Source organism: Perna viridis, chromosome 4 (assembly GCF_037379345.1).
Source record: "Perna viridis isolate PV_CMFRI_1.1 ecotype Kerala chromosome 4, ASM3737934v1, whole genome shotgun sequence".
NCBI classification, from domain to species: Eukaryota; Metazoa; Mollusca; class Bivalvia; order Mytilida; family Mytilidae; genus Perna; species Perna viridis.
The window spans coordinates 37,831,158-37,856,790 of record NC_142448.1 but is presented as its reverse complement, the minus strand read 5'-3'; the positions used below and the strand labels follow the sequence as shown (position 1 = coordinate 37,856,790).

The window sequence follows — 25,633 nt, the reverse complement described above, 5'->3', positions numbered from 1 at the left end:
TTGCTGACCCATATTGACCGCCCTACAAAATCCTACTGCAAAGAAAATTATAGTTTGTTCAAAGATACGAGATTCAAAATTAACCTTAGAGTTAAGTCATCTTGGTTCATAAGGAATTAAAGTAAGCCATTTTGGAAATAAACAATTTATTTAATAAGAATAAAAATAATAAAAGCTCTTCAAAATCGTCATAACTAGAAGGTCAGTCAATTTGATTGTAACAGTTATGCAAATTGTCCTGACCGTAATATTCATACCCGTATAATTTGTGAATCGGCTCCGACAGGTATATTGAGAATTTCACGCTTGAGGCAAGCCAATGACAAACCTTGTTATGTAATTATTGCATTAGAATTCATCTCTACGCGTCGCCACGGTAAACTCAATTTGCGACAGTAAAACTACACATGAACTTCCGCAGAGCTTCAAATACTTAACAGTTATCTCTTAATTTTGAAACCCCTTTGGACGATTTAATGTATTACCAACTGTAGTCCATTTGTAGAAAATGTGCTGATCGACGGATATACATTTTCATTTTAAGAACTGTAGTCGAAGATCACTGGTTGAAACAGTAGACTGACTTATAAAATGTGCAATACAAATTTAATGTATATCACGTTACATTCAGTTGTCTAGTCAAGACACATAGCAGAGATTAAAAAAATAGTATGTTCGGAATCATTTCTAACCATTATAACACCTCCGGAATATGTAAGAATATGACCTTCGTTAATAATGTTCTGGTTGCTTTAGAATGACCTTGGAATTCTTGTACTTTCGTACATATACAGTGAAACTTTTCTAAACTGGACCCAGTAAAAACCGGAAGCCTGTGTAAATCAAACGTCTTCCATATGAAGTCCATTCATAATCAGTTTCAATCCATGGAAACCGAAAGCCTGCCTTAACCAAACCAAAAGTCCATCTTGGGTTCTTTATACAAGTTTCACTGTACATAGAAAAGGGCGGGATTTCATGATTTTACATTACTACATAAGGCTTTGAACAGACAGAACTTTTACAACATGACCATTATCTATGAGGTCACACAAGTACTGCTGTAACAATACTTATCTTCCACCATGCGTTTCTTTACTGTAGCTTTGTGTGTATTATGTGTGTGTCTATCAGTCTTTTGTGATAATCGAGGGAGTGGTCAAATTCTAGCAGATTTGGATCTTAACAGCACCCAAAGTAAGACATAAATTTTGATTTTAGGAGAATACTTCTTGTTAATGCATTTCATACGTCATGGGCATTATTTTCTTCTTTTTCTATGACCGAACCGGATAAACCGTTGACTTATCTCATTTTTGCGTTCATTCTATGCTATGCTATTTCTTAATTTAGTCTTTTCTGAGTTGTGTCAGGAGTGTGTATGACATGATCAGAAATGAAATATTCCACATGAATTAAACATTGTGTTCATGCTTTTTTCGGCCACGTGATTTTGTTTGATCTTATTTCCTCGTTTTATCTCAAATTTCACCCGTCCTATGAAGAAAAAACAATTTTGTTGCAAAATGTCAGTATCAGCTGAGTTGGCCCAGAATGGCTAGAACAAAACCATTATAAATCTGAACACGTTTGTGATATTAAGTGTCATTTTTCGTTAGCACGGAAAACAGCTAAAATTGTGAGCCTCAGAAATTGATGTACGTATTTTGTTACTTTAAGAGAATACTAAAGACTGGATAATAACAAGAAAGCTTGCAAATTTTACCTGATAATCTAAAAGTCTAAAAGAGATTATGGTTTCCATGGCAACCATAATCTCTTTCAAACTGTATGATTATCACCTCATTTAGTGAACTCCAATTAGTCTCTAATGGTGAATAAATTCGACGATGAAAGTAATGTCGTGACAATATCAATATTACAGAAAAAAATCAAATTCAAGTGGTCAGCTCATGAATTATCTTGTTTATGCATTATTTGTTTCCTCGTTTTTGTTCTGTTTCACAGAGTTTGACACGTATGTTCGTAGAGAAATTTTGTTCTTAGTACTGGGCAAACTGAATGAGACTAACTATGAGCAGTTATCCACGACTGAGACTTGTGATGCTAGACTGAACAAAACGGCTGGCCTCTGCTTGCAGTGTAGCCACAGTCAATGCCCAAAGTAACGTATTTTCTATAATATATGCTTCACTTTAAACAATATCTAACCAATCCGGTACAACTTTACATCAAAGAAAACCTCCATTTTTTGCATTCTAAATCATCGAATATCACGTGTGAAAAATACAAATCAGTTTATGCAAGTCGTAACAATAAGACCGAGACTAACTCTGATATATAATCAAATATGATTAGCCCATTTTTTTTTTCGAGCATGGGGGTCCCGAGTCCATCCCCTTTTGAATTAGCCTATTAGGCACACGTGAGGTAAAGTTACAAATTTGGTTTTAGACGGATCAAATATAGATGCTTTTTAAAACACAGAACACGTTCCAAGAAAAAAATTAACAAAAATTTTAATCGATAAAATTCTAAAATGAACAATGTTCAAGTATCACATCTTTTAACATAAATTGTTTCTAGTGAAGTTAATACGAAAAAGTGCTTCCGGTATATGGTATGCGGAATGAATGTTTACAGCTAAATTTCTACACTACATGTAGGTGACTACTTGGTTGTTTTTTGTTTGTTTGTTTGTTTGTTTTTTTTTGTTTCTTTCCAAAATAGCGAAAATAATGACAAGTTATTGCAGTCTCTAAACAACCTTAGACTCAGCATCTTCAAACCTGCATTGGAACTAAGCACTTTCATTGATCAAATGGGAAAATCAATTCCTGAAGCACTAGGTTTACTAGGTGACGAGTCTGGCCTCTTTCTAATGAACCTGGCCAGTTTATCCTCCTTGCTAGGAAACGGTTTACAAGATGGACATTCGGATGGATTGTCACAGATTGCCTCGAAGCTGGAATCCCTCGGACAAAAATTGTCTTTGCTTTCAAAAGACATGGCAAAAATCTATGTTAGCAGCCTGCCAGATCTTAGTCATAGTGACCTTTTAGAAAAGCTTGTTGAGGTAGGCGCAAAGAGCTTATTGGACCAAGTACAGTCTGGGTTTTCCAGTTTTGGCAGTGCTTTAAAGGACTTTGGGAATACAGTTGTGAACGGTTTAACTGACGCAGGGAAAGCTGTCGGAGACCTTTTTAGTAGTAAGTGAATTACTGAATAAAAAATTATACTTATGTTATCAAAACTTACGATTTACAATTATTATTTTATTAATTTTCGAAAAAATTTCATGAATTTCATGAATTTTCCTTCCCTCCTTCGTCTACCCATGACTTGACATTTTATGAGCATCTCGGCGGGTGTTTCTAGAAAAGCAGAGAATGCTTACCTTACCGGTGCAATTTGTCCATGCTCCCAGTTTTTAGTGGAGTGCGAGTTGCTCATTTACTTTTGTTACTTAGTATCAAGTATTTAGTCTTTGAAATTCTCGAAATTTCGTTTGGTTAACGGATAACGTCGTGTAAAATCATTCTTGGTCAAAATATTTGATTTTGAAGTTTGAATTCCTCCAAGCAACTCCATGAAATAGCGCCATCTTGTTTCCATCCAATTTGTATTTCCTGATGTCCGATGCTACATGGGCATATCCCTGTACATTTTGATGTAGTGTATACGAGAATGGCCTTTTTTTTTGGGGGGGGGGGGGTACTTTTTATTTTATTTTTTTTTTATTTTTTTGTATTGTACGATTGGTTTCTTTGTCTGTACAAAAACAAAGTTCTTTTGGTGTTTCAGGCATGGATTTGTCTACGAACTTCTCCTCGTTTGATACTTTTCCCTTTATTTTTAGATATATTTGGTAAGAGATCAGAACTGCTCGCAGATCCTGCAGCAAGTTGTACCCAGAACTGTCCAAATTGTGACAAAATTGATACTAATGCGCATGACACGATGACAGCTCTGGCAACAGGTAAGTTCCCAACCAATACAATAATATCGTACAATGTAGTAGCTGCTTTGTTCTCCCATTTTCAGTGAGTATGAAAATGCACTTAATTGGGAATGATAAATTCAGTAATACATTGTAATACATTCCCACCCAGCAATTCACGAAGATTTTTTATGAGCTTAAGCTTTCATTAATTATCTAAATTAAATGTCTCTTTGTTACACATGACGGTCTGTTTTATCACGTTAATTTCTCTGTAAATAATAAAGTAAAAATGAAACAAAATGGCAAAAAAAAACATAAATAAATAAAAAAAAAACAGTCAATCCGAGCAAAAGGATAAAAAAAATATACCCAGGTCCGTGAGTAGTTCTCATTTTTTGTAACAGTTTGTGGGGAAGGCATAGTATACAGCCAACGGAATGTGAAGGAACAAGTCATATACTTACAGAGAATTTTCAATGATACGCTACTAAACGAACTAGTCACTAAGGTAAGAAATAAATTGTTTTAAAAAGCTTTCATGGGCGGGTCCGAGGGGGAGGTCGCCCCCTCTTCTCCCTTTCTCCTTTAAAATCGAAAGGGTTGCATGCTTGATTATATAGTAAAAAATTAGAAATCACTGGAGCGCCCTTCTTCTGGGTCAGTTGACCCCCACCCCCACCCCCCACAAATCGTTTTGATTTCTGGATCCGCCAAATTGCTTCTATTGTATTAAGAACATTGCAAATATAAGAGCAAAAACTGCGAGTATATTATGCTAAATATTAGAAAGAATATTTTATTGATTTTTTGATAAAAGAAATCACCATAAATATTAAGAGTCACCTTCTAGTGGCGGCGATGCTTGACCTGCTACAAAGGTCATCATTAGGTCTCAAGTACTAAACGGCTTTTCCGGTCTTTTCATTTCACAACGAAAGAACTTGGTCGCCTGCTAAAAAGTGTTAAAAAGTATGTGATTTTGTTTAATAGTATTAACCAATGATTGAATCTTTTGGACCGTAAAGCATAACGACCCTTTATACCCGATGAAAATATTCGTTGTGAAAAATAGAATTTAGTGTCAGTCTCTGTAATGATCAGGCAGTGTGTGAACTCGGTAAGAAATAACCTACATGCCACGAACCACTTCGACAGTGTAAATTGGCCATTTATTTTAGTACAATCACAAGTAAGGAATAAAGACAAGATTTTCCAAATAATGTTTGAATTCATTGAAATGCAATGGAAATGAGCATTTCAGGGCAGATAACTCTTTCTTTCTTATTTTTTATGACAGACAGGTACACCCAACCGTGTCTGTCATGAGTAAGAGTAATCAAGGGAACCAAGGTTATAACGGTAATCAAAAGAATGTAATCCAGGGACAAAGAAAATAGCCATTCGCAACATGTAAAGTAAAAGAAGTCACTGAAAATTCAAATGGTTAATGAATAAATTAATGAATTATACAAAAAAACTTAAGAATTTTACTATAGAACGGAATTTTCGGTGTGTTACTGTTAATCGCACGTGGTTAATCGGCGCCCAGTAATACGAAATGTATTTCATGCAAATTACTCATTAACCTTTATTGTAATCCCACACCTTTGCTTGTAAACGGAAGAAATGCGTTCTTACACTCGTCATCTATTGAAGATCTGGGATTGCTTCCACAGGTGTGAGAAATTCTGTCTTTTGACGAGTGGAGCGCATGCAGCAATACGAGTATATTTGAATTCATTGAAATGCACTGGAAATGAACATTTCAGGGCTGATAAGTCTTTCGTGGCAGAAATCCCAGATCTTCAATAGAGACTCGTGTAAGAACCTATAATAATTATTCTTCCACGAGTGTGAGAAATTCCGTCTTTTGACGAGGGTAAGAATGTTTTCTTCCGTTTTACAACATACATTGTTATAAAAGATGTGGATCTGCGTACATAAAGATCGAGTAATTTATTCATTTACCCTCTGAACTTTACTTGACTACATTTACTTAGCGTGTTACGCTGGGCTTTTTTACCCATGACAGACACGGTCGCGTGCACCTGTCTGTCATAGAAAAACAACGAAACGGGAAGAAATCTCAGATTTTTAATAGAGACTCGTGTAAGAAACTATCAATTTTAAATCAACGTTTTCTAAAATTCCTAAAGTATCTAGGGTATAAATAGAGGGCTACCTTGAGTGAAGGTATTAAATGTACATGTATATATATCATTGGTCAGATCATTGGGTTTTTCGACATACATGTTTCGAATTATTCTTGTTTTGCCTTATTCTTACGAAGGTTTGTACCTCAATGGTAAAACGCTGTGCTTGTTAAACCTAAGTACTGCATTCTACAGTTGATGTTTGATTAAATTACTCACAGAAAAAAATATCAATTATTGAAGAAAAATCGGTAGCAAATTCAAGTGCGTTGGAATTGTAGGTTACTGGAATATTATTATTGGCTAAAAACCGACTTTTTAATAAAACTGCTTGTGGGAAATGTAATAGAATCTCTGGACAACCATGATGAAAAAGTGTTTTATAAACTCTGAAAGGTAAATCAACAAAGACACTAGAAGAAAATACTGTGCCAAGTCCGCTACACTTTCTATGTGGAACGAAAAAGTCCGAGTGGTTCCGATTGAACACAGGGGAAGTTGAAAAAAAAGTTAGAAAACACATCTTTCTCTGTTGTTGATTTGTCCTTTTTGTTTCTTTGTGCTGACCAAAAACTGGACAACTCGGTACATTGCGATTTCGACACAGTACAAGAGTATGTTTGTTTGTTGGGGTTTAACGTCCGAGCAGCAACATCCCAGCCATATTCAGACGATAGTAAATAAATATTACAATGGTATATTATAAATAAAACCTAGGCTTATTGTTACGTTTTACAGGTTGAATACGACCCTACTTCAATAAAGACAGACAACCGAGTAGCATTTTCTACCTCATTTGTGTCTTTCCTATTGGACGGCTTAACCCACAGATTCCAGTCAGAGAAAGACTTCGAAATAAGTGATCTAAAAAAATCCGCTAAAGATGTAGCCGGATATATATGGAGCCAAATGAATTAATAAATCATTTTCTGTTGATATTGTTCCATTATTAGGGCTTTGTGACAATAATTTTGTTTATAAAGAAGAATCTCGACTTAAAACAATGTTTTTTTCACCACGCTTTAAATATGGAAATACAGGTAGAAAAGGGTAAAAAAATGTCCGACGAGGGCGAAATAGGCAAAGCAAGGAAATGTTTAAGAATTCCATCGTAAAAATAAAATTGTGAACATGAGTTAAATATTGCAGAGTCCTGACAAATGAACAACAATGAAATCCTCATACCACAGGCCAGGCTGCAGCAACATGAAATTGGATGGTTTTTTTTCTCACAAGAAATATATTTAACTTGATTATCATAATTTGATGATTTGCGAGGCTGGTTGTAGTAACACAATAAACTGAAAGCTTTCCCAGTAGATTTGATTGGCACTCCGTCCTCTTTCGATCAGATTATGTCTCTTAAACCTATCATCCCCTCGCCTAAACAAGTTGTTCAATGACAACGTGTCCGTATTAACGGTTCCGTTCGAAAAATTACCTCTGTTACAGGAACTACATGTGCACACAGTAAATACTTGTAAAATAAAGTTAATTTTCAATGTGTTTTATTTTTTGTTACCTACAAAATATATACATGTGTATCTCCTCGTTCATTAGTTCCGAAGGGATATAACTCCAACTTTACTTAATGGATCGTTACGGGTAATATACACTACATATTATGTCATAACTACCTATAACATTTTATGAAATGTGGTGCAGTAGTTTCCGAGGAGTTGCGCTTTTTAAAAGGTAACAGACGGACAGCAAAACAATTTGTCTTTCCACCAAAGCTTGGGCGACATAATTACGATTAAGTGCGTCTATAATGCAATTCAGTTGTTACATTCTGGACTGAATGTCATAAAAAAAATTATATCGAAAATTTCATTTCAACAGTCGCTGTTTTTCGTCGCTACTTTTCACAGATGATGTAATTTGAAAAAAAGCCCTGCATTGCAATAAAATACATCTGTATATTTCTTTAAAAAAAAAAAAACTACCATTACACTTATGTATGTAATGGATTTTCCTCAAAGTCGTAAATTAACGAAAGTAATAAAATTAATATTACATACTGGTTTCCATATACTTGCAATTCCGAAAAATGTAGAACACTTTATGCATCAGAGAAATTCAATTCGAATTTGCACATAGACATACTCAATTCAGGCATACAAAAAATAATTTTCAATTAGAAGTAATTTGTATAACATTAAACGTCTGGGCGACTCTTTTTACCCCGAACGTTACAATATTTCTTTAACATTTTTTATATGACGTACATCAAAGCTACCAAGGTAAAAAGGTTATAAACACATGACCGACTTTCGTGCAACTCATAGGCTGCGTCAATTAAAATATACGAAAACCGGTCCTATTAGAATCGAAATAAATCAGGGTAACTCCATTTTATCATTTTTACGACGTGCTGGCCATTTATGTGTTTTCTTTTTTTAACCCTCACTATATATCGCTCGGGGTGAAACAAAGCGACATAAAGGGACAGCCCGTAGTAAAACGATGATAAAATGGAGTTTTCGTGATTTATTTCTTGAGTATCTGATAGTGGGTCGATATCTTTCAATTACACAGCTGCCTATTTGCACACATTAAGTGAATACAAAGTTATGCTTTCAGTTTTTAGATTTTTGTGTAACTTGATTGTTGAGATTGTATATTACGTTTTTTGTTTTTTTTTGTTTTTGTTTTTGTTTTTGTTTTTTGTTTTTTTTGTTTACATTACCAAACAAAATGGTTTTTTTTTCTCACAAGAATGTCACAAAAGGGGCGATGACCCTGTGACCTCTTCCGTGCAACGGACACATAAGTTAATTAAAAAAAGAAATCTCCAAGATTTCACAGTTTCGATTGAATTACAGCAAAGCAACAACGAAGCACTTCTTAAGTCACAATTTGCCTATGTTTTAGAGGAATAAAAAAATACAGATTTTTGCATTTTGCTGACGTAACGCTACCACTTGGCTTTGTTTTTTTCGTATATAGATAATGTGCATCGGACGACCGCCTACTGAACTGAAATGCATAATTCATGATTCTCCCCTGATGGAGGCAAAAACGAACCCCTATTAAACTTGGAATTTTTTGTCAAGGCGGGCGATCGGTTTACACAAGTTAAAAAAATATTAAAACTGATTTGAAGATGTTTTGTTTGCGTAGGTTACCTGTTTATCCAGGGTCCGTTGTAGACACGTTTTGTTGTATTTAAGCCGGCACAGTTGGGCTCTATGAAGAAAATAGATACAAATATGACTATGACGATAGTACAGACTTTCAGCGTTTGCAACAATTCACAATGTATTGTCGCCAACAATACATTATATACATGCAATTTTAAATTCTTTTAAATTGCAAACCGTACTAGTTTTATGAAACAAAAGTCACATGAAAAGCTGTTTCCATTTAAAACTAGTACAACTATGAGTTAAGCTCCCCTCCTGTGAAAATCCAAAAGTCATTCAGATGGGAAAATCAAAATAAGAGTGCACATGCGCATCAAGTGATAAAGAATGTGTGAAAGTATGATTGAATTCCTTTTGGCTTTTATAGAGGTAAGCTCCCCCATCTTTGTCGATCAATGAAAAAATTCACCTTTTGCAGCAAGAAACCTGGAAAGTCATTTAGATTTAAAAACAAAATAAAAAGTGGAAAAATGGAATCGTGATAAAGAATGCGTGAAATTTTCATCCAATTTTATTCAGCCGTTTCAGAGGAGCGTTGTGGATAAGGTGGATGGTGTGATCACTTATATTCATCCCACTTTTTAAGCAGGGTTAAAAACTAATTGAAAATAATCAAAATTAATACAATGGAAAATCCCAGATACGACCGACATATTTTTGTTCTTTTAAAAAGTGATATATGGTTATAGAATCATTCGTTTTATCCAGAATTAAATGTACTCGAGATATTTAAATTTTCAAATGTAAAGCAGGGGTCTCGTCGACCGTTTTAAAATCGGAAATTTCACGACCTAGATTACAGAAATGTAGTTTGGCACATAATATAATGTAGGGATCTATTTCTCGAATGAGATGTTTCGTATGTATATTATCTTGACAACGTCATAAATGTACTGCTCGTGTTTAAAAGCATGAATTGGCGAACCACTTGATGAGCACAAAACGAAAAGAGAGAATAAAATAACACTTTTCCTTTCACCGGTCAGAAAAAAAGTACTATCTTTTAAAAAAGATAGCCGACGCAGTAAAATTTGTTCTTTTTACTTATAATTTCTACATTTCACCAGGAGATAACACATTTCAAATTCCGATACAGTTTTTTTTTCGAGCGCCATTAAGTTATCAGTATTTTGCCAATTGGAAAACAAAACTTTGATCAGGTGACTTGCGTTTCCATGGAAGAGCATCTTTAATGTCAAAAGGTAAAAAACGAAACTATATCGACTGTGTCGGAAAAAAGAAACCATATTATTGTTATCAGAGCGATACTCAATGATCAAATATCAAGAGAAAATGGAAACCTGAAGAAAAAACAATCCGGGGCACTTGAGTTCTACCCAGATTTTAGTTTGTTTTCGCTTATAATATTTAGTTCTCCTTTGTTGATGTGACTTGTACTTAATCACTATATAAAGTTTTGAACTGCTTTCATACTTATTGAGTGACAGATTACACAAAGAAGGTAGACTACCCCCAAGCGTAACGGGCGGACGGGCGGAGTCAAACGACAGCTAGATCTGCTTTTATCTTTGGTGACGCATGTGAAAAGAATAGTGCGAATTATAAATGCTTATTGCTGTGATTTTTTCGCTAGTTATCGTATTTTTAAAGAATTCTTGCTACACACTTAACTCATATTTGGAATATATCTTCCTCTCAAATCAACTTAATCCTATTTCGAAAAATGGTAAACAGTTATATTTTGATGGAAAATGATAGACAAAAATTCAATCTTCGTTTTAATTCACTCCTTTGAAACCAAAAGATAGGTCTTGACCAAAATTCTTTGCAAAATAATATCCAGAAAAAGAATATCCAAAATTGTAAAAATGGAACTACATGTACATAGAGTGCAAGATTAAAAAGTGATGTCATAGATAACCAAAAAAACTTAACTCAATTGGCTTTATCTAGCTTAAATTTCCTTTCACAAATACAGTTTTCAAACATTAACCTTGTACATGTAGGATAATTCCTTGCATTTTATATCTTAAGTTTTTATTATTAACATAGAACTTTTGGACTCATTTTACACCTTTTTTCCCTTATATAATAGGAACAAAATCACTTTACATTTAACAAACGAAATTTCACCGGTTATGTCCCTTGAAAAAAAATATTTCAACAGAACATTGTAATCTTGCAAATTCTACACTTTTCCTTGTATGTAAAAATTTCTTTTCAAATAATTTTAATGTGAAGTTGCACATTATATCGAATAATATTTGCCATTTGTATATACATGTACATACATTTACTTATCAAAATTACGCAAGATTCCTCACAAAATATGTTCAGTAATTAGACATGTACTTGGTTACTAAATGGTCTACCGTAATTTTATACATAAGAAATAATTCGTGGAGGGGTAGATTTGTGCTCATTTTAACATGGGTGCGGCATTTATATTCGATTATTTAACATCGAGCGACAATGAGATGTTAAATGAAAATATAAATGCCAAACCCATGTTAAAATGAGTAAAAATGTACCCCCGAAAGAAATTATTTCTTTTCTAATATGACAAATTACGTAGCCAAAATAACGGCTGTTCCGTTTATCCTCTCCGTATGGAAGTTAGATTAAATGTGTATATTAATGTCATTGTACGTGTTAAATGTGTGTATTTATATAATTGATTTCAATTAGATAACCTCTCAGCCGTTAAATTATCGCGTAAACGTTTTTAAATGAGTGTTTTTGTCTCGAAGCGACAGCGAAAGAAAAGAGACAGTGCGCAAGAGCTAAAGGTGGGATTGTACCGACATATACTGTTTGACGATATGAAGGCGTCATATTAGAAAAGTATATTAAGCATAGCATTTACATTAGTTAACTCAGAAAGAGGATATTGAAATGAAAATTGATATGTTCATAAAGTAAAACTATTAGATATGAGCTTGAATGAAAACCTTAGTCAGACCTGTTAAGTATAATGCCCAAAACTTGTGATAATTTTGAACACATCTTTCCTACAGTTGCATGTACATTTCATACTTTAATTTTCTGATTTTTGATTCCAAATAAAGTAATGTGTTACAGTGCATTAATCTTGAAATCTCACAGTTGTATCAAAACACTAATGAAAACAGTAAAACCTGTCAAACCCGAACCCTGGATAAATCGGTAATCTGTTATTGTTTAAGGAGGTAGATATAGGGGAAGGGAAACAACTCTTACAAATCATTGGTATGTTTGTATTTACCATCAGTGTCATGTAAGCATCAAAGTAACTTGGACTGATTTCATTCTGTTTCAAATTAAAGCTTGGTAGGCTTGGGTAAATCGAATATGATACAAGTATATCACTGATTTCAAGAGTTATGTCCCTTACCCTAGCTCTACCTGCTTTAACCAGTCATCTTCTGAAGTCCCTTTTCTTCAGATTCTGTACACCGAATACATGCCTTAAGCGAACAAATATATCAGTAAAAAAATCTGTTATTATATGTTTCACTGTTATATTATTCACATCAAAACTTTAAGAACAACTATTTCTAAAAACCAGGCAGATCCTTTAAAGACAGTCACAATTAAAATTCCGTCTTTTTCTGTCCTGAATCACCCCTTGCCTGGTTCTTTAAAACAACGATAATGCTTGAAATATTTAATTTTCCTCTACTATGTTTATTTTTTTAAACAAACTTATTTTCTTTTATTTTTTTCTTATGTGCTTAATCAAATTATTTCTCTCCTCGTTTTCTAGAAACAAATTTGTTTCCAAAAAAAATCAATAGAGCCCCCCGCAAGAGAGCTTGAAGGATTACTGAATTTAATGGGTATGAATATAAAGCAACGATATTTTGTTAAAAATAAATTTAAAGTATCTTTGTAAGTTATATTAATAAATAAATAAATTCAACAATAAAAATACGTCGATTATTTCAACAAATACAAAAAAAAAAAAAACATAGAAAATTCTTTTCACAAGACAATTATAAAATTTATAAAAAAAATTTATGCTATATGTGTATGCATTCTTTTGTCATAAATTTTTCGTAATAAAATAATGCCTATATATAGAATAAATGATAAAATTATCAATTTGAAAAACATAGGTCCATGATTATATATCCACCAGATGATTTCTCCATCCCAGCTGTGCCAAGAGCCACCGTGGTAATGTTTAAAATATTGTCCTTCATAAAGTTCTGGGCTAACGATATGAATCTCTTGTTTGTTTTTGTATATGCCATATTTTGCAGTCAGATATAAAGGCCCCGCGGAGAGTAACACTGTGAGGTACGGTATAGGATACCGCGCCTGTGCCGGGATTAATCCTGTAATAACTGATTTTAAAAATGGATGGCCTTTAGCGGCGATTAGCACTTCCAAAGAAAATCCGTATGGTTTTACTTCCATAACACTTATTCCATGCGTGTTTTTGAGACTAGAAAGAATTGTTCGTACAGATTGGTTGTTGCATCCTATGTCTAAATCAGAATACACCCCTCCATAGTGATATAACAAAAAGTATCGGCCAGCATCCGTTTTTGAAATTGGAAAATGGTAACTATGAAAAGCATCATAAAACCAACGATAATTTTCCTTTATAAAATTGTCTAACATCGCGTCAGTCCACAGCATATAAACAAATTCGTTGTACTTTCGTTTTAATGGATATTTTACTGACTGGTCCGTCCATGAAGCTTGTGCATTTACCCACTTTTCAGGAACTTTATCATTTTTCCATGTTTGGTGAATGATTAGCGGAATTCCGTTCACACTCGTTTCCGTTACTGGACTAACACTAGGATTTCTTGGACCTCGTGACTTCTGTATTTTCCAGTTAAATCTTAGTACTGTAGAGATCAACAACAACACAACAACCAGTAGAATTGAGATTAAAACCCCAATCAATATTTTCAAATTTCTTAAGATTCTTTTCAAACTACCGGACTTCATTTCTGAAACACGTGGCCTGAAAAAAAAGAAAAGACATTAACTTGATGATACAGACTAAAAAATCGATTTGTAATCGACACCAATTTGGCAAATATTCATCGTTTAACGATTACATGAAATCATGTTTACAAAGTAATCTGTGTTCTTGTAATAAATTTTATAATCTTACCTTGGGCGATTACATTCTATTAATGCCCAATACACATACTCATCGAAGAGGGTAAATATACTGAACATGAATACACCTTCCTTCGACGCACCATGGGATCGAAACAACAAACAGACAAATATGTTGGATTAGCGCACAGATGATTTTAAATGGTCCACGAGAAAATCCATTTTAATGAACGCATTGTTGACGTTTACTTCTGGTCGGTGCAACCCACTGTGGAAATAAGGAAGTTTGTTAACGTCTCACTGAATCCAACCCTATAAAAAGGCTTGCATAATATTATTCGATCTTTTCTCAATCATGTCAGTTCAATACGAATATGAAAATACAGTGCCGAGTTATTAAGAAAATTATGTTTGTTTCATGAATAGATTGATCATTGCAGTTAAATTGTATGGAAAAATGATCGTGATCTCGAAATATAACAATGAATTTGATCTTATTTCTGTTCAAACGTGAAAAGGCCTTTTGTCAAACAAGAATATATTTCTCGCTAATGATAATGGACATATCATTCATAAAACATGACATGATAATACCTGTGCTTGTCATAAATGAAAATTGACCACGTGGATTCCAACCACCCAGGTATAAAATATGTGTACATGTCGTGACTACCTCCTTTCAAGTGTTTAGAAGAAAAATAATTATACACAACGACAAACAAAACAAATCAGATTGAAAAATATAAATGAACTGTACCTTTCCTGTTTTTAGGTGTACATTTGTCCAAAGTAAACAAAATAACTACGAGTACACATCAGGTATAGCGATAACCGGCGAGAGTGTACGTAAAATCCACGTAATCGGACTAAATACCTTTAAATTATTGACATCATCGTGTTCAACACATTAAGATTTGACTCAATGTGAACTTTGACATGTTTTCACATGCAAACATGAACTTATTTTAATTGTAAGAATATATTTACATTTTATGCTGAGTCTTAATTGAATCATCGCTAATAAGCCGCAGAATGTGTAATTACATGCCAACTCGGCGTACTCAGTAATCTATTTTTTTTTAATAATTAATAAGTTAATTGGTTAATTATAGCATGTACAATGAGTTTCGCGTACATGTACATGTTAATACTAGTTTATAGATTATCCAGTATAAGGTTTCATTGGGGTTTACAGCATACTACTTGACATTATTTAACCTAATAAATTATGTATTGCTAGCCAAATAGTTATTTACTTGAAATGTTTAATTATTGTTCACAGGACTTGGAGGTTTTAAGCTGGCCTAAGGGGCTTACTCCCGCTATCAAATATGCAAGCCGATTGATAGGCTGATATTTATCAATGCGAGCTAGTTTCTAACCGTTGTTTATCCCCTGCCGCATCGCGACGGAGGGACAGTCATAGTCACGGTGTTTGTCGGGCCGTCCGTTATCACACTTATCTTGTGGATGAAACTCCTCTGAAACTGGGTGGATTTTGTTCAAACATTGTAGGATTTGGTTTGGTTTAGACAGATGTTTGGTTTATCAAGGTTCAAAATACACTTAAAGTGACAGGTTTAAAAAAGTGTCGGTTTAGACAGGTTTCATTGTAATGTTTGACTCAGACCCACCGTAGCCATGGAAACCAAATGGATGCTCGACTGAGCGGGCTCTCTATATGACAACCATTTCCGGCTTATTCAAAACACCGTCACATGTAAATTATATTGATTAAGTTCAATTTGATTATAACTTGCAAGTGTATACAATGAATTTTCTATTAAAATCTCTTCAGCAACAAAATAAATTGATAAAAATAGGAATGAATTTAAATATCTGTTTTAGGAATGACTTTATTTCTGTTTATGTAATGCGACTAAATGCTTTTAAAATATCATAGCGAGCGCCGCGAAGCGGTGTGAACTCCACGGTTATTACGTGTACTTTCTATACTTTCTTTAAGGTTCCCTAATATACTAACGATAAAAAAGTCATGTCCCGGAAGTAACAAAAAGTGACTGTCCTTACGGATAAAATTCATCATTTCCTTCAATCAAACAAATTAAAAAATACAGGTAAAGATTACGTTTCAGTAAAAATAAATTCATCTTATCCGATAGTATTCAAGTCGTTTTCTAATCGGTTTGTATATGTGTAACATACTGAATATTGCGATCGGGAACTAGTCTAACAAGATCCCAACCCGCCTTGGAAAAAAATATATCTCCGATTATATTATCAAAATCGAAGCATAGCTTTTCTAAGATAGGAAAGCCAATCATAATATTGTTTGGAATTTTCAGCTGTCATCTGAATTTTGTTTACGTCACATGATATGTGTAAAATATTCCTACCATCCGTGGAGAACTGTAATATAACTCGGATTCCACTAAAAACTGAGAGCATGGACCAAGTGCACCGGAAGGGTAAGCGTCCTCTGCTTTTCTAGAAACACCCGCCGAGTTGCTCATAAAAAGTCAAGTCCGGCGTAAACGAAAGAGGAAAGGAAAACTATGACACGTTGAACAAATCAGTTTTCATGGTGCAGATGGATACACCGTAAGGATCCATGAGTTCATGATGATGGCAATGAAACTTCTGTAGTGATGACTTATTCAAGTTATTCATTTATTGACAAAAAACTCCCCCATTGATTAACAAGACGGATTTTCAAATAGAAATATTGATTTTGCTTGCTGTTAAAATATAAATGAAAATATTGCACTTGCGAAGCGAAAATTTTTAACCAAGTCGACCCCTCTCTTTTTAATGTCTATTATTATTTTTACGAGTCTCGCACAGACGGTACATGTATGGTAAAGTTCACGGTGCTCGCTGATTTAGGCAATGCCTACCCCATATTAATTTTAAGATGGATACTATCATATTTATAGGTGGTTAGCTTGTGCTGCAGTTAAGGTCGTCTTTTTCTACAGGTTAGAATAAAGTCGCTGGTTAGAACAAGGTCAAAGATTAGAACAGGGTCACTGGATAAGACAGGGCTAGAAAAGGGTATACATTTTCCTTCTTAGCCTAGAACGGAGTATGTATTTCCTCGTTCGTCTAGAACAAGGTTTATACTTTCCTCGTTAGTCTGAAATAGGGTATACATTTTCCTTCCTTGTCTAGAACAGGGTATATATTTTCTTCGCCAGTCTAGAACAGGAGATATTAATATTTTTCTCGTTAGTCTGGAATAGAGTATACATATGCATTCCTTGTCTAGAACTGGGTATTGATTTTATTCCTAGTTTAGAACAGATAATACATTTCCTCGTTAGTTTAGAACAGGGTATATATTTTCATCGTATGTCTGGAATAAGGTATACATTTTGCTCGTTAGAAGAATAGAGTATACATATTCCTTCCTAGTCTATAACAGGGTAAACATTTCCTTGCTAGTATATAACAAGACACAGTTTCTCTTGCTAGTCTATAACAGGGTATACTTTCCTTGTTAGTCTATAACGAGGCACATATTTAATTTCCCTGTCAGTCTTAAACAAAGTCCTCATTTTCCATGAGTCTATAGCAGGGTATACATTTTCCATGAGTCTATAGCAGGGTATACATTTTCCATGAGTCTATACATTATTGTAACATGATATACGTTCTCCTTGTTAGCTAGTCTACGACAAGGTATGTTGTGCGGTATATTTTTATTCAGAACAGCGTATAATTTGGAAAGCGCTATCGTCAAATAATATCCAGTAGTCTCATTATTTCTATGATACATATTTTCAGTACTCACACACGGGGCGAGACTGGATAATTTATAAACCGAACCCTCTTTTTGATATAATCTATTTGTGGGCCATTTTGATAAAAGGGAATTGGGGAGGGGGGTATGAGCCTACAAGTCACAAATCCATGAATGAAAATTTGATGAAACACCTGACCCAACTTCCATGCTAGGTCTCTACATGAAAAACTCAATTCTTGCAGTTATGACCAAACAGTTAAATCAGAACTCGTTACCTAAATTTTTTTGCAATCTTAAAATTTGGCATAGTGATTATACTTACATAATGGTTGAAACCGGATGCATTTTCTGTTCCATCTTTCTCAGCTATATTTTATCTGCTCAATATGTCAGGAGCAATACCGAATTATTGCTTGAAAAAGAAAACAAAATGCATGTACATGAATATTAGCAAGTGGGAAAGATTAGAACTTGAATTGTTTAAGTGTATATGCTATATATCTTAATGACTGACAAAAATGGAAAACAAGTTAAAACAATCGGAAAAGTGCAGGGCATCGAGTTTTGGATGCACTAGAAGCAGGATTTCTTAGTTCATAGTAACTGGACTATCCACTTCTACCCATGTAGCTCAAATGAGACTACCCACTTCTACCCATACAGGTCAAATGAGACTACCCACTTCTACCCATATAGGTCAAATGAGACTACCCACTTCTACACAAACAGTTCAAATGAGACTATCAAATTCTACCCATATAGTTCAAATGAGACTACCCAATTCTACCCATATACTACAAATGAGACTATCCAGTTCTACAAGTATAGTTCAAATTAGACTGTCATTTTCTACCTAGTATGTAGTTCAAATGAAACTATTCACTCAATCCATAGTAACACGGCACTGTCTAATCCCAACCAAAGTAAAGGGACAATACTGCCCAACCCGAAGTATAAGACGATTGTATATCATACACAATTTATTGTAATACCCACAATTATTTTCTTTTATCATATGTTAGCATTATGTTTTTTTATAAATCAAGATTTGACAAAAAAAGCAGCGATTTGTCTTTGTTTCTTATTGAACAAGTACAATTCTATACTTCTCAATCGGAATAGTTTGCATGGACTTTTTCCATGGTCGTTGACAGTTTTGGTTGCTCCATGTGATTTTATTTTCATATGAATATGGCATGTATATTTAGTACATGTAGGGGATTATGCTTATCTACATGAAACGGGCATTTTTGCAAGACTAGTGCATTTTATGCATTCAATTTACAGACTTAGATGGGTTATAAATTCAAAATATGTTCAATATTACATGAATCACAGGCAATTGTAGACGTGAGGACTCACTGGAGCCTTTTGATGCCCCCTTTTTCACCTGGATAACAAATTTCATATTATTCAGTTTTAGCTCCTCCCTACTCTATGATTAAAATCGTTCCAAATCCAGTTTATTTATTTCCACCAAACAGCATTTCCTTTCGATACGGATGTTCTAGTATTTGTACAGCCCACCTTATACAGACAGCTTAATATCACATGCATTACTCTATGTACACGGAAGTAAGAAACAAATGCCTTTGTTACCAGGTTATAGTCAAGTACACTAGATCGATACACCTTGAAAAGGAGGGGTGCCAGCGGAGGTTACTCAGAAAAAGGGGGTGCTAGGTCCTTATTTGCCATTTGTGTCACTTCCACACATGAACATGACAAATTTTCCAATGAACAGGGGATACCAACCCCCTGCACCCGCTCTGCATCCGCCACTGAATGATGTATGACTGTATTTTTTATGATGGCAATCTTATTTATTTCTTTTTTTTCATCGTCTTGTTTTTAGTATGTGTCACAGTAACTGTTACATATATAATATAGTTTTGGTCTTACCTTCACAAATAGTATCAACGTTGATAACAAAATAAAATCATAACCCTACTCCGATTTGTAGATTTATACTGACACAGATAACACGTTTATAAGTTTAAAAGCTATCTTATCCTGCGGCATTAACAAACGTAACATTCAAATGGTGAGACTACTGAATTATGGAGCGTCTAACCTTCAAACGACAAAGTATCAATTTCTTGCCGGGTGCTTTAAATAATTCTCATTGAAATCGCACGCATCCTTAAACGAAGCATACAATTCATTTGTTGAGTGGTATCAAAGGCATTATTTTTTGTGTGTGTGATCATAAATACATGTGCACCAAAGTTTCATAGTTCAGATCAAATCATGTTTAAAACCTAAATATCAAAATTGTTGTCTCATGACTAGTCAGATCAATCGAATTCATGATTGTCTTGCGTGGGGTTAGTGTGGTGGTCCATTGAAATATGGAATGGCGTCTTATTTCAGATAGCAAACGAACCCAGTTGATGGTGAAAAGGGTCCATGGATATTTCGGACAAACGTCCACCATAAAACTTTGGCTTGAAAATATGTTTATTTCTATGAGCGTTAGTAATAGAGGTCGAAGTCCTTATACTTGTAATCAATAAGAATTTAACCTTTGACAATAGAAGCACCGAGGTGACAGTAAGTTCACTTAAGGAGCATGTAACGTAAGAACCATTATGCATATATAACATTTGTATGTGTAGTAAAATCCCAGTCGGCACTAGCAATGTGCAGAGTAGGGATCTTACTAGTTTCGTACCTTTAACAAAAACAAAATGTTTATAACTTTAGTGCGGCACCCCTCCTTTTTATTGGAAAATTTGCAATTTTCATGTTTAAAATGACAAAAAAAAATGGCAAATAATGTCCTAGCACCCCTTTTTGTCAAGGAAGTCTATTTAAAGACTGAACTTGACTTAGAGATCGTCGGCAACCAAATTACGTAACCAGGGCAGATATTTCAACATATAACTATCAAAGTAACACTCCGCGAGTTATTCTCCTTGCAAAGTTTGCACTAAGATATCGCTCCGCCGCCGATCATACTCCATGTCAAATATGTGATGTTTACTTTACGTACGACATGGGGGTATAACGATATTAAGGCTATTTAATATGTGTAGAACTGCAAGATTTCAATGATTATATTATATTAACTATTTAAATTTTGACGCAGAGGGCTGGACTATTTTGTCAAATTGGCCAGAACATTAGCAGGGAGCAAAGCTCAATCGAGATTTACCAATTCATTTCTCTCGATTTGACCCTTTTAATGAAGAAGTCGGGAGCTTCTAATGACGGATTTTCGGAGCTGCAATGTACACTTTTTGTGTAGTAAGTATAGATAACAGTGGCAGATCCAGGGGAGGGTACATTGGGTTGACATCCCCCCTTTTCATTGGAAAATTTCATGTGTGATTAATTTGATCCCAGGAATTTAACTTCTGTACATAAAATGCAAGCACTGTGTACATATACAATTACTACATGTACATGTACATAAATAAAATAAAATGGTAAACACACATGTACGTACATGTAGCAAAGAATGAAGTATTTAAAATAGAAAATAAACAGAATTGTTAAATCATTATGATTTCAAAGCAGGGACATAATCAATGTCTCTGTTTCAACGGTAAGGATGAAAGGAGGTCATGTGGCATATTCATCACATTCAGTGGGTAATCTTGAACTATCAAAAAGGATGTGTATCCAGTGAAATAAAGTAAATTATGTCCTTGGGACGCGAGTGGACACATGAGCCATGACATTACACAAACACTTGTACATGTTCTTAAAATCCAAACTTCCACACCGACCATAGACCTTTATCGCATGCCCTATATCACACTCCTAGACCTGTATCACATACTGTACATCACACCCTAGACATATCTCATACTGTATATCACACCTCTAGACCTATATTGCGTACCGTATATCAAACCCCTAGACCTATATTGCATTCCATATCACACCCCTAGATCTATATTGCCTTCTATATCACACCCTTAGACTTTTATTGCCGTCTGTACATCACACCCTTGACTTAAACCGCACACCCTTAGACCTATATCGCATACCGTATATCACACCCCTAAACCCATTTCAAGTACCCTATATATCACACCCACAGACATATATTGCATACCTTATATCAAACGCCTAGACCTATATCACATACTGTATATCACACCCATGGACCTATATCACATACTGTGTATCACACCATTGGACCTATATCACATACTGTGTATCACACCCATGGACCTTTATCCCATATTGTGTATCACACCCATGGACCTATATCGCATTCTCTAAATCACACCCATAGACCTATATGGCATACCCTATATCACCCCCCTAGACATATATTGCATATCATATATCACACCTTGCACAGAACACAATTGAAGTACATTTTGTATAGATAAAATATAAGAAAGAATGAACATGACATGAAAATCTGTTTGATATGCAGTATCAATCCTCGACCCATATCACCCCTCGGGTTAGTGGCCCTTTAGTTGATATAGGAGTCTCCTGTTGATACTGCATGTGATACAGATTTTGGCATGTACTATTCAGTATGGAATTTAAAGAAATAGTAATACAATGTACATGTGTATTATATCCATGAAAGTTATAACTGATTATCAATATGGTTCTTTGTACATAGTCAAGATATACCAGATATATTTATTCAGAATGCAGATCATAAAGTAAGAAAAAGGATTTTCATGACACAAGAAAGACACAGTTATATCAGAAATTCTGTGTCCATGAAAGTGCATTGAATATGTATTGGAATTATCAAGGCTACCAGAAGTAGACCTTTTCTCAGAGCTGATTTTCATGGACATTCTTACATGTACAATGAAGTAGGTAAGTGTGAAAGGTACAATTATTTATTCATATACTTTGTATGTACACAGTTGTTTAAAAATTTCAAAACTGGTGATTGGAATACTGTTTTTATTGCTAGTGTAGAACAGTGTAGTCATATTTCTAAGCAAAATTAGCAGTTTACATTTGTATGACTGTGAACAAGAAATTTACACTGAAAACTACAAAACACATGTGCATATACTCTAAACTGTGGTTACTGGTATATGCAGTACAGTATCACAGATTTCATACATGAAATTATGATATTTGTAATATAGTAATACATCTATCTAATTCGTTTTCCACTTTACAATATGACAGTAATTGCTCATAGATAAATCAACATTCAGGAATTGATCCAGAGATTTTGAAATGGGGGTCCAAACATCATTATAAATCAGCAGGTAGCTAAAATCATACGTGTACATGGAAGAAACCCTTAAGCAATATCCATAGCAAGCTTTCCATTTTCTGTATTTAAAAAGTTTTTATCTGGGAAATAAAATGACTTTAATTTATTGTTTTAAACTCATTATTTCAAACCACTTTTTATGATCTTTCTGGTTATGAGGGGATGTTGTTTTAACAATGACAGGTGAAAAGTAACCTGTTCTACTTTTACTTACATGTATGTTGCCTGTTATTAATAGTTATTGAAACAAAGATGTGCTCATGAAATACACTGTACAATTTTGTAAAGTTTGTTATGTTATTTCAGATAAATTTCAATTATTTTAGAGAAAGAAATGTTTATTTTTTCTTATTTAATACAGCTGATAGATATTAAAAAATAAAATCTAACAACACAGAAATATAGTAGATATATACTATATTAACATTTTGTAATGTAGGACAAAAACTATGAATAACGACAGAAATATTGTTTGCAAATTTTCAATCGACCAGTATTGATCTCTGTGGGAATATTGACCAGGTGGTTTAAAAACCATTAAAAACCTGGGACTGTTATAATCACCCAACCTTTATTTTTTCCTAATTTACACAAAATTATATGTACATATAACAATATTTTCCAACAAGAGGAGGTTTCTCCATATCATATGGTTAAAATACATGTATATTCTCATGACTTTACATTGTAACATTTTGCATATATCAGACACTGTTATGATTTTTGTCCTTGATTTCTTTTCAGTGGTTACCACTTAGAAGTTTCATTAGATGGAGTGAGAAGAAAGCAAAAGTAAAACAGACCATTTCTGTGCTGGGACACTACTTAGGGAAGAAACAAAGTTCATGATTCTCAAGTGCTGGTACATGTATGTGTTGCATGAAGCAGCTGTAAATGTATATGTCAACATCTCTTGATAAAACCAAAAAAAAACTATAAAAACATGAAGCCTGATTTCGTTGCACTTATATATTTGCAAAACATAAGAATTACTTGTATTATAATCTTATACATATTTGTGAAACAATCATGCAGAAAAAAGTGAAAAAATGCACATACATTATTGAAGGCAGACAGGTATAAAACACTCAGCGATAGTGATTCATCATTACAAAAAGTGGTACTCATGGGGTATGGGTTCACTAGTAACTTTTTTGTTGTGAAGAGAAAAAAAGATGGATTTATACTCAAAATGCATGTGTGATTAAGACATCATATTCCCTGTATTCACCACATACCATTGACTTTCCAACGTAATTGGAATCTTAAATTTTTCAAATCTGTGCGCTACAAAGTTGTTTTTAGTTTAATGATCCTTAAACTGCGTAGTAATTTTTACAACAAGAGTTTTTTTTTATCCTTGTTTGAACTGAAAAAATTCCTAGGGAACGGTAATCATTTATTGTAAATACGTGCACAGTTAAATCCAGGGTCTAATCTTGACAACAATGACAAGGACAAGTTTAGTAAATTTTGTTTGAACATTAGCAATATTGACATATTGGTTCATTTAATCTATTACAAAAAAATCTCAGTCAAAGTGAGCACTAACAAGGAGAGTGTTTGCTCATTTCTCCCTTGAGATTAGATTAGGCTCTTGTTCAACCTCCTCCAGTCTGCGGGAATCATTTCTAATTCATGCATTTCCAACCCAAAATTATGTGGATTCATTCTCACTTTGGAAATTTATCTAATACTAAAAGTTATTGATTCCCAGTGAAATTCATATTTTCGAAGTAATGCTGGTTTAAGTGTAAAGTGTCATGAAATTTTAGGATATAAACGTGCGCTGTCATGAATACCAAAAGCAACAGTACAAAAGAAAATCCAAAAATACATTGAAACAGTAATCAGGGAACCAAGGTTATAGCGGTTATCAAAAGAATGTAATCCAGGGACAAAAACCAGACATGGAAAACAGACGTACACAACAAAGAACATAAAGTAACTAAAATGATACATACAAAGTAACAAAAGCAAATGAGCAACTCGGACTCCACTAAAAACTGGGAGCTTGGATCAGGTGCACCGGTAGGGTAAGCGTCCTCTGCTTTTCTAGAAACACCCGCCGAGTTGCTCATGAAAAGTCAAGTCCGGAGTAGACAAATGAGGAAAGTAAAACTGACCCGTTGAATAAATCAGTTCTCATGGTGCAGATAAAGATAATTTCGTCAGTTGAAAGTCAAACTTTTATAAGCCTTTTTGTGAAAATCATTTCATCAATTGAAAGTTTTTTTTATCTGTTATGGTTTAAGACGTTGTCTTTTTTTGTCTTTTCAAGGGGAATATAATAATTCGAACAATAAGTTTTCCTACTTATAACCCCGACCTAAAACAAGACTTTTGTAGCCCTCATCATAAAGATTATTTCATCAAGTTTTTTTTCTATATCTATTATGGTTATCAGGATATTGGCTAAACACTTTCGCCTTTCAATGGCAATTAATCTAACAAGGAGTCCTCCTACACCTTCGACCATATTAAGAC

At 34.1% G+C, this 25,633-nt stretch overlaps 2 protein-coding genes across 8 annotated transcripts; one reads left to right on the top strand and one right to left on the bottom strand.

The window, feature by feature from the left end:
• The first annotated feature begins 1,040 nt into the window (after positions 1–1,040).
• Positions 1,041–6,993, top strand: LOC148619985 (uncharacterized). 2 transcript variants are annotated; one of them, XM_088580452.1, is made up of 6 exons: positions 1,041–1,197; positions 2,008–2,125; positions 2,692–3,170; positions 3,821–3,940; positions 4,309–4,412; positions 6,796–6,993. In XM_088580452.1, exons 1-6 carry the CDS (start codon positions 1,086–1,088, stop codon positions 6,973–6,975), a joined length of 1,113 nt encoding a protein of 370 aa, XP_088436578.1. In that variant the 5' UTR covers positions 1,041–1,085; the 3' UTR covers positions 6,976–6,993. The 2 variants fall into 2 exon arrangements, with proteins under 2 accessions (XP_088436578.1, XP_088436577.1); XM_088580451.1 differs by having other exon boundaries at positions 1,042–1,197; positions 1,969–2,125.
• Positions 6,994–13,027: 6,034 nt separating this feature from the next.
• Positions 13,028–19,999, bottom strand: LOC148619984 (uncharacterized). Of its 6 annotated transcripts, XM_088580454.1 has the most exons (4): positions 19,834–19,999; positions 18,254–18,343; positions 14,278–14,493; positions 13,028–14,124 (listed from the first exon to the last, which is right to left on the bottom strand). In XM_088580454.1, exons 3-4 carry the CDS (start codon positions 14,343–14,345, stop codon positions 13,161–13,163), a joined length of 1,032 nt encoding a protein of 343 aa, XP_088436580.1. In that variant the 5' UTR covers positions 14,346–14,493; positions 18,254–18,343; positions 19,834–19,999; the 3' UTR covers positions 13,028–13,160. The 6 variants fall into 6 exon arrangements, with proteins under 6 accessions (XP_088436580.1, XP_088436583.1, XP_088436582.1 ...); XM_088580457.1 differs by lacking the exon at positions 14,278–14,493; XM_088580456.1 differs by lacking the exon at positions 19,834–19,999 and having other exon boundaries at positions 14,278–14,537.
• Positions 20,000–25,633: the final 5,634 nt, after the last annotated feature.

Coding starts and splice junctions, on each gene's coding strand:
- LOC148619985 (XM_088580451.1), top strand. CDS start 1,086: ATGCGTTTCTTTACTGTAGCTTTGTGTGTATTATGTGTGTGTCTATCA. Junction 1,198..1,968: donor GGATCTTAACAGCACCCAAA/GTAAGACATAAA, acceptor TCTGTTTCACAG/AGTTTGACACGTATGTTCGT. Junction 2,126..2,691: donor AGCCACAGTCAATGCCCAAA/GTAACGTATTTT, acceptor TTTCCAAAATAG/CGAAAATAATGACAAGTTAT.
- LOC148619984 (XM_088580454.1), bottom strand. CDS start 14,345: ATGTTCAGTATATTTACCCTCTTCGATGAGTATGTGTATTGGGCATTA. Junction 14,125..14,277: donor ATAGAATGTAATCGCCCAAG/GTAAGATTATAA, acceptor CTTTTTTTTCAG/GCCACGTGTTTCAGAAATGA.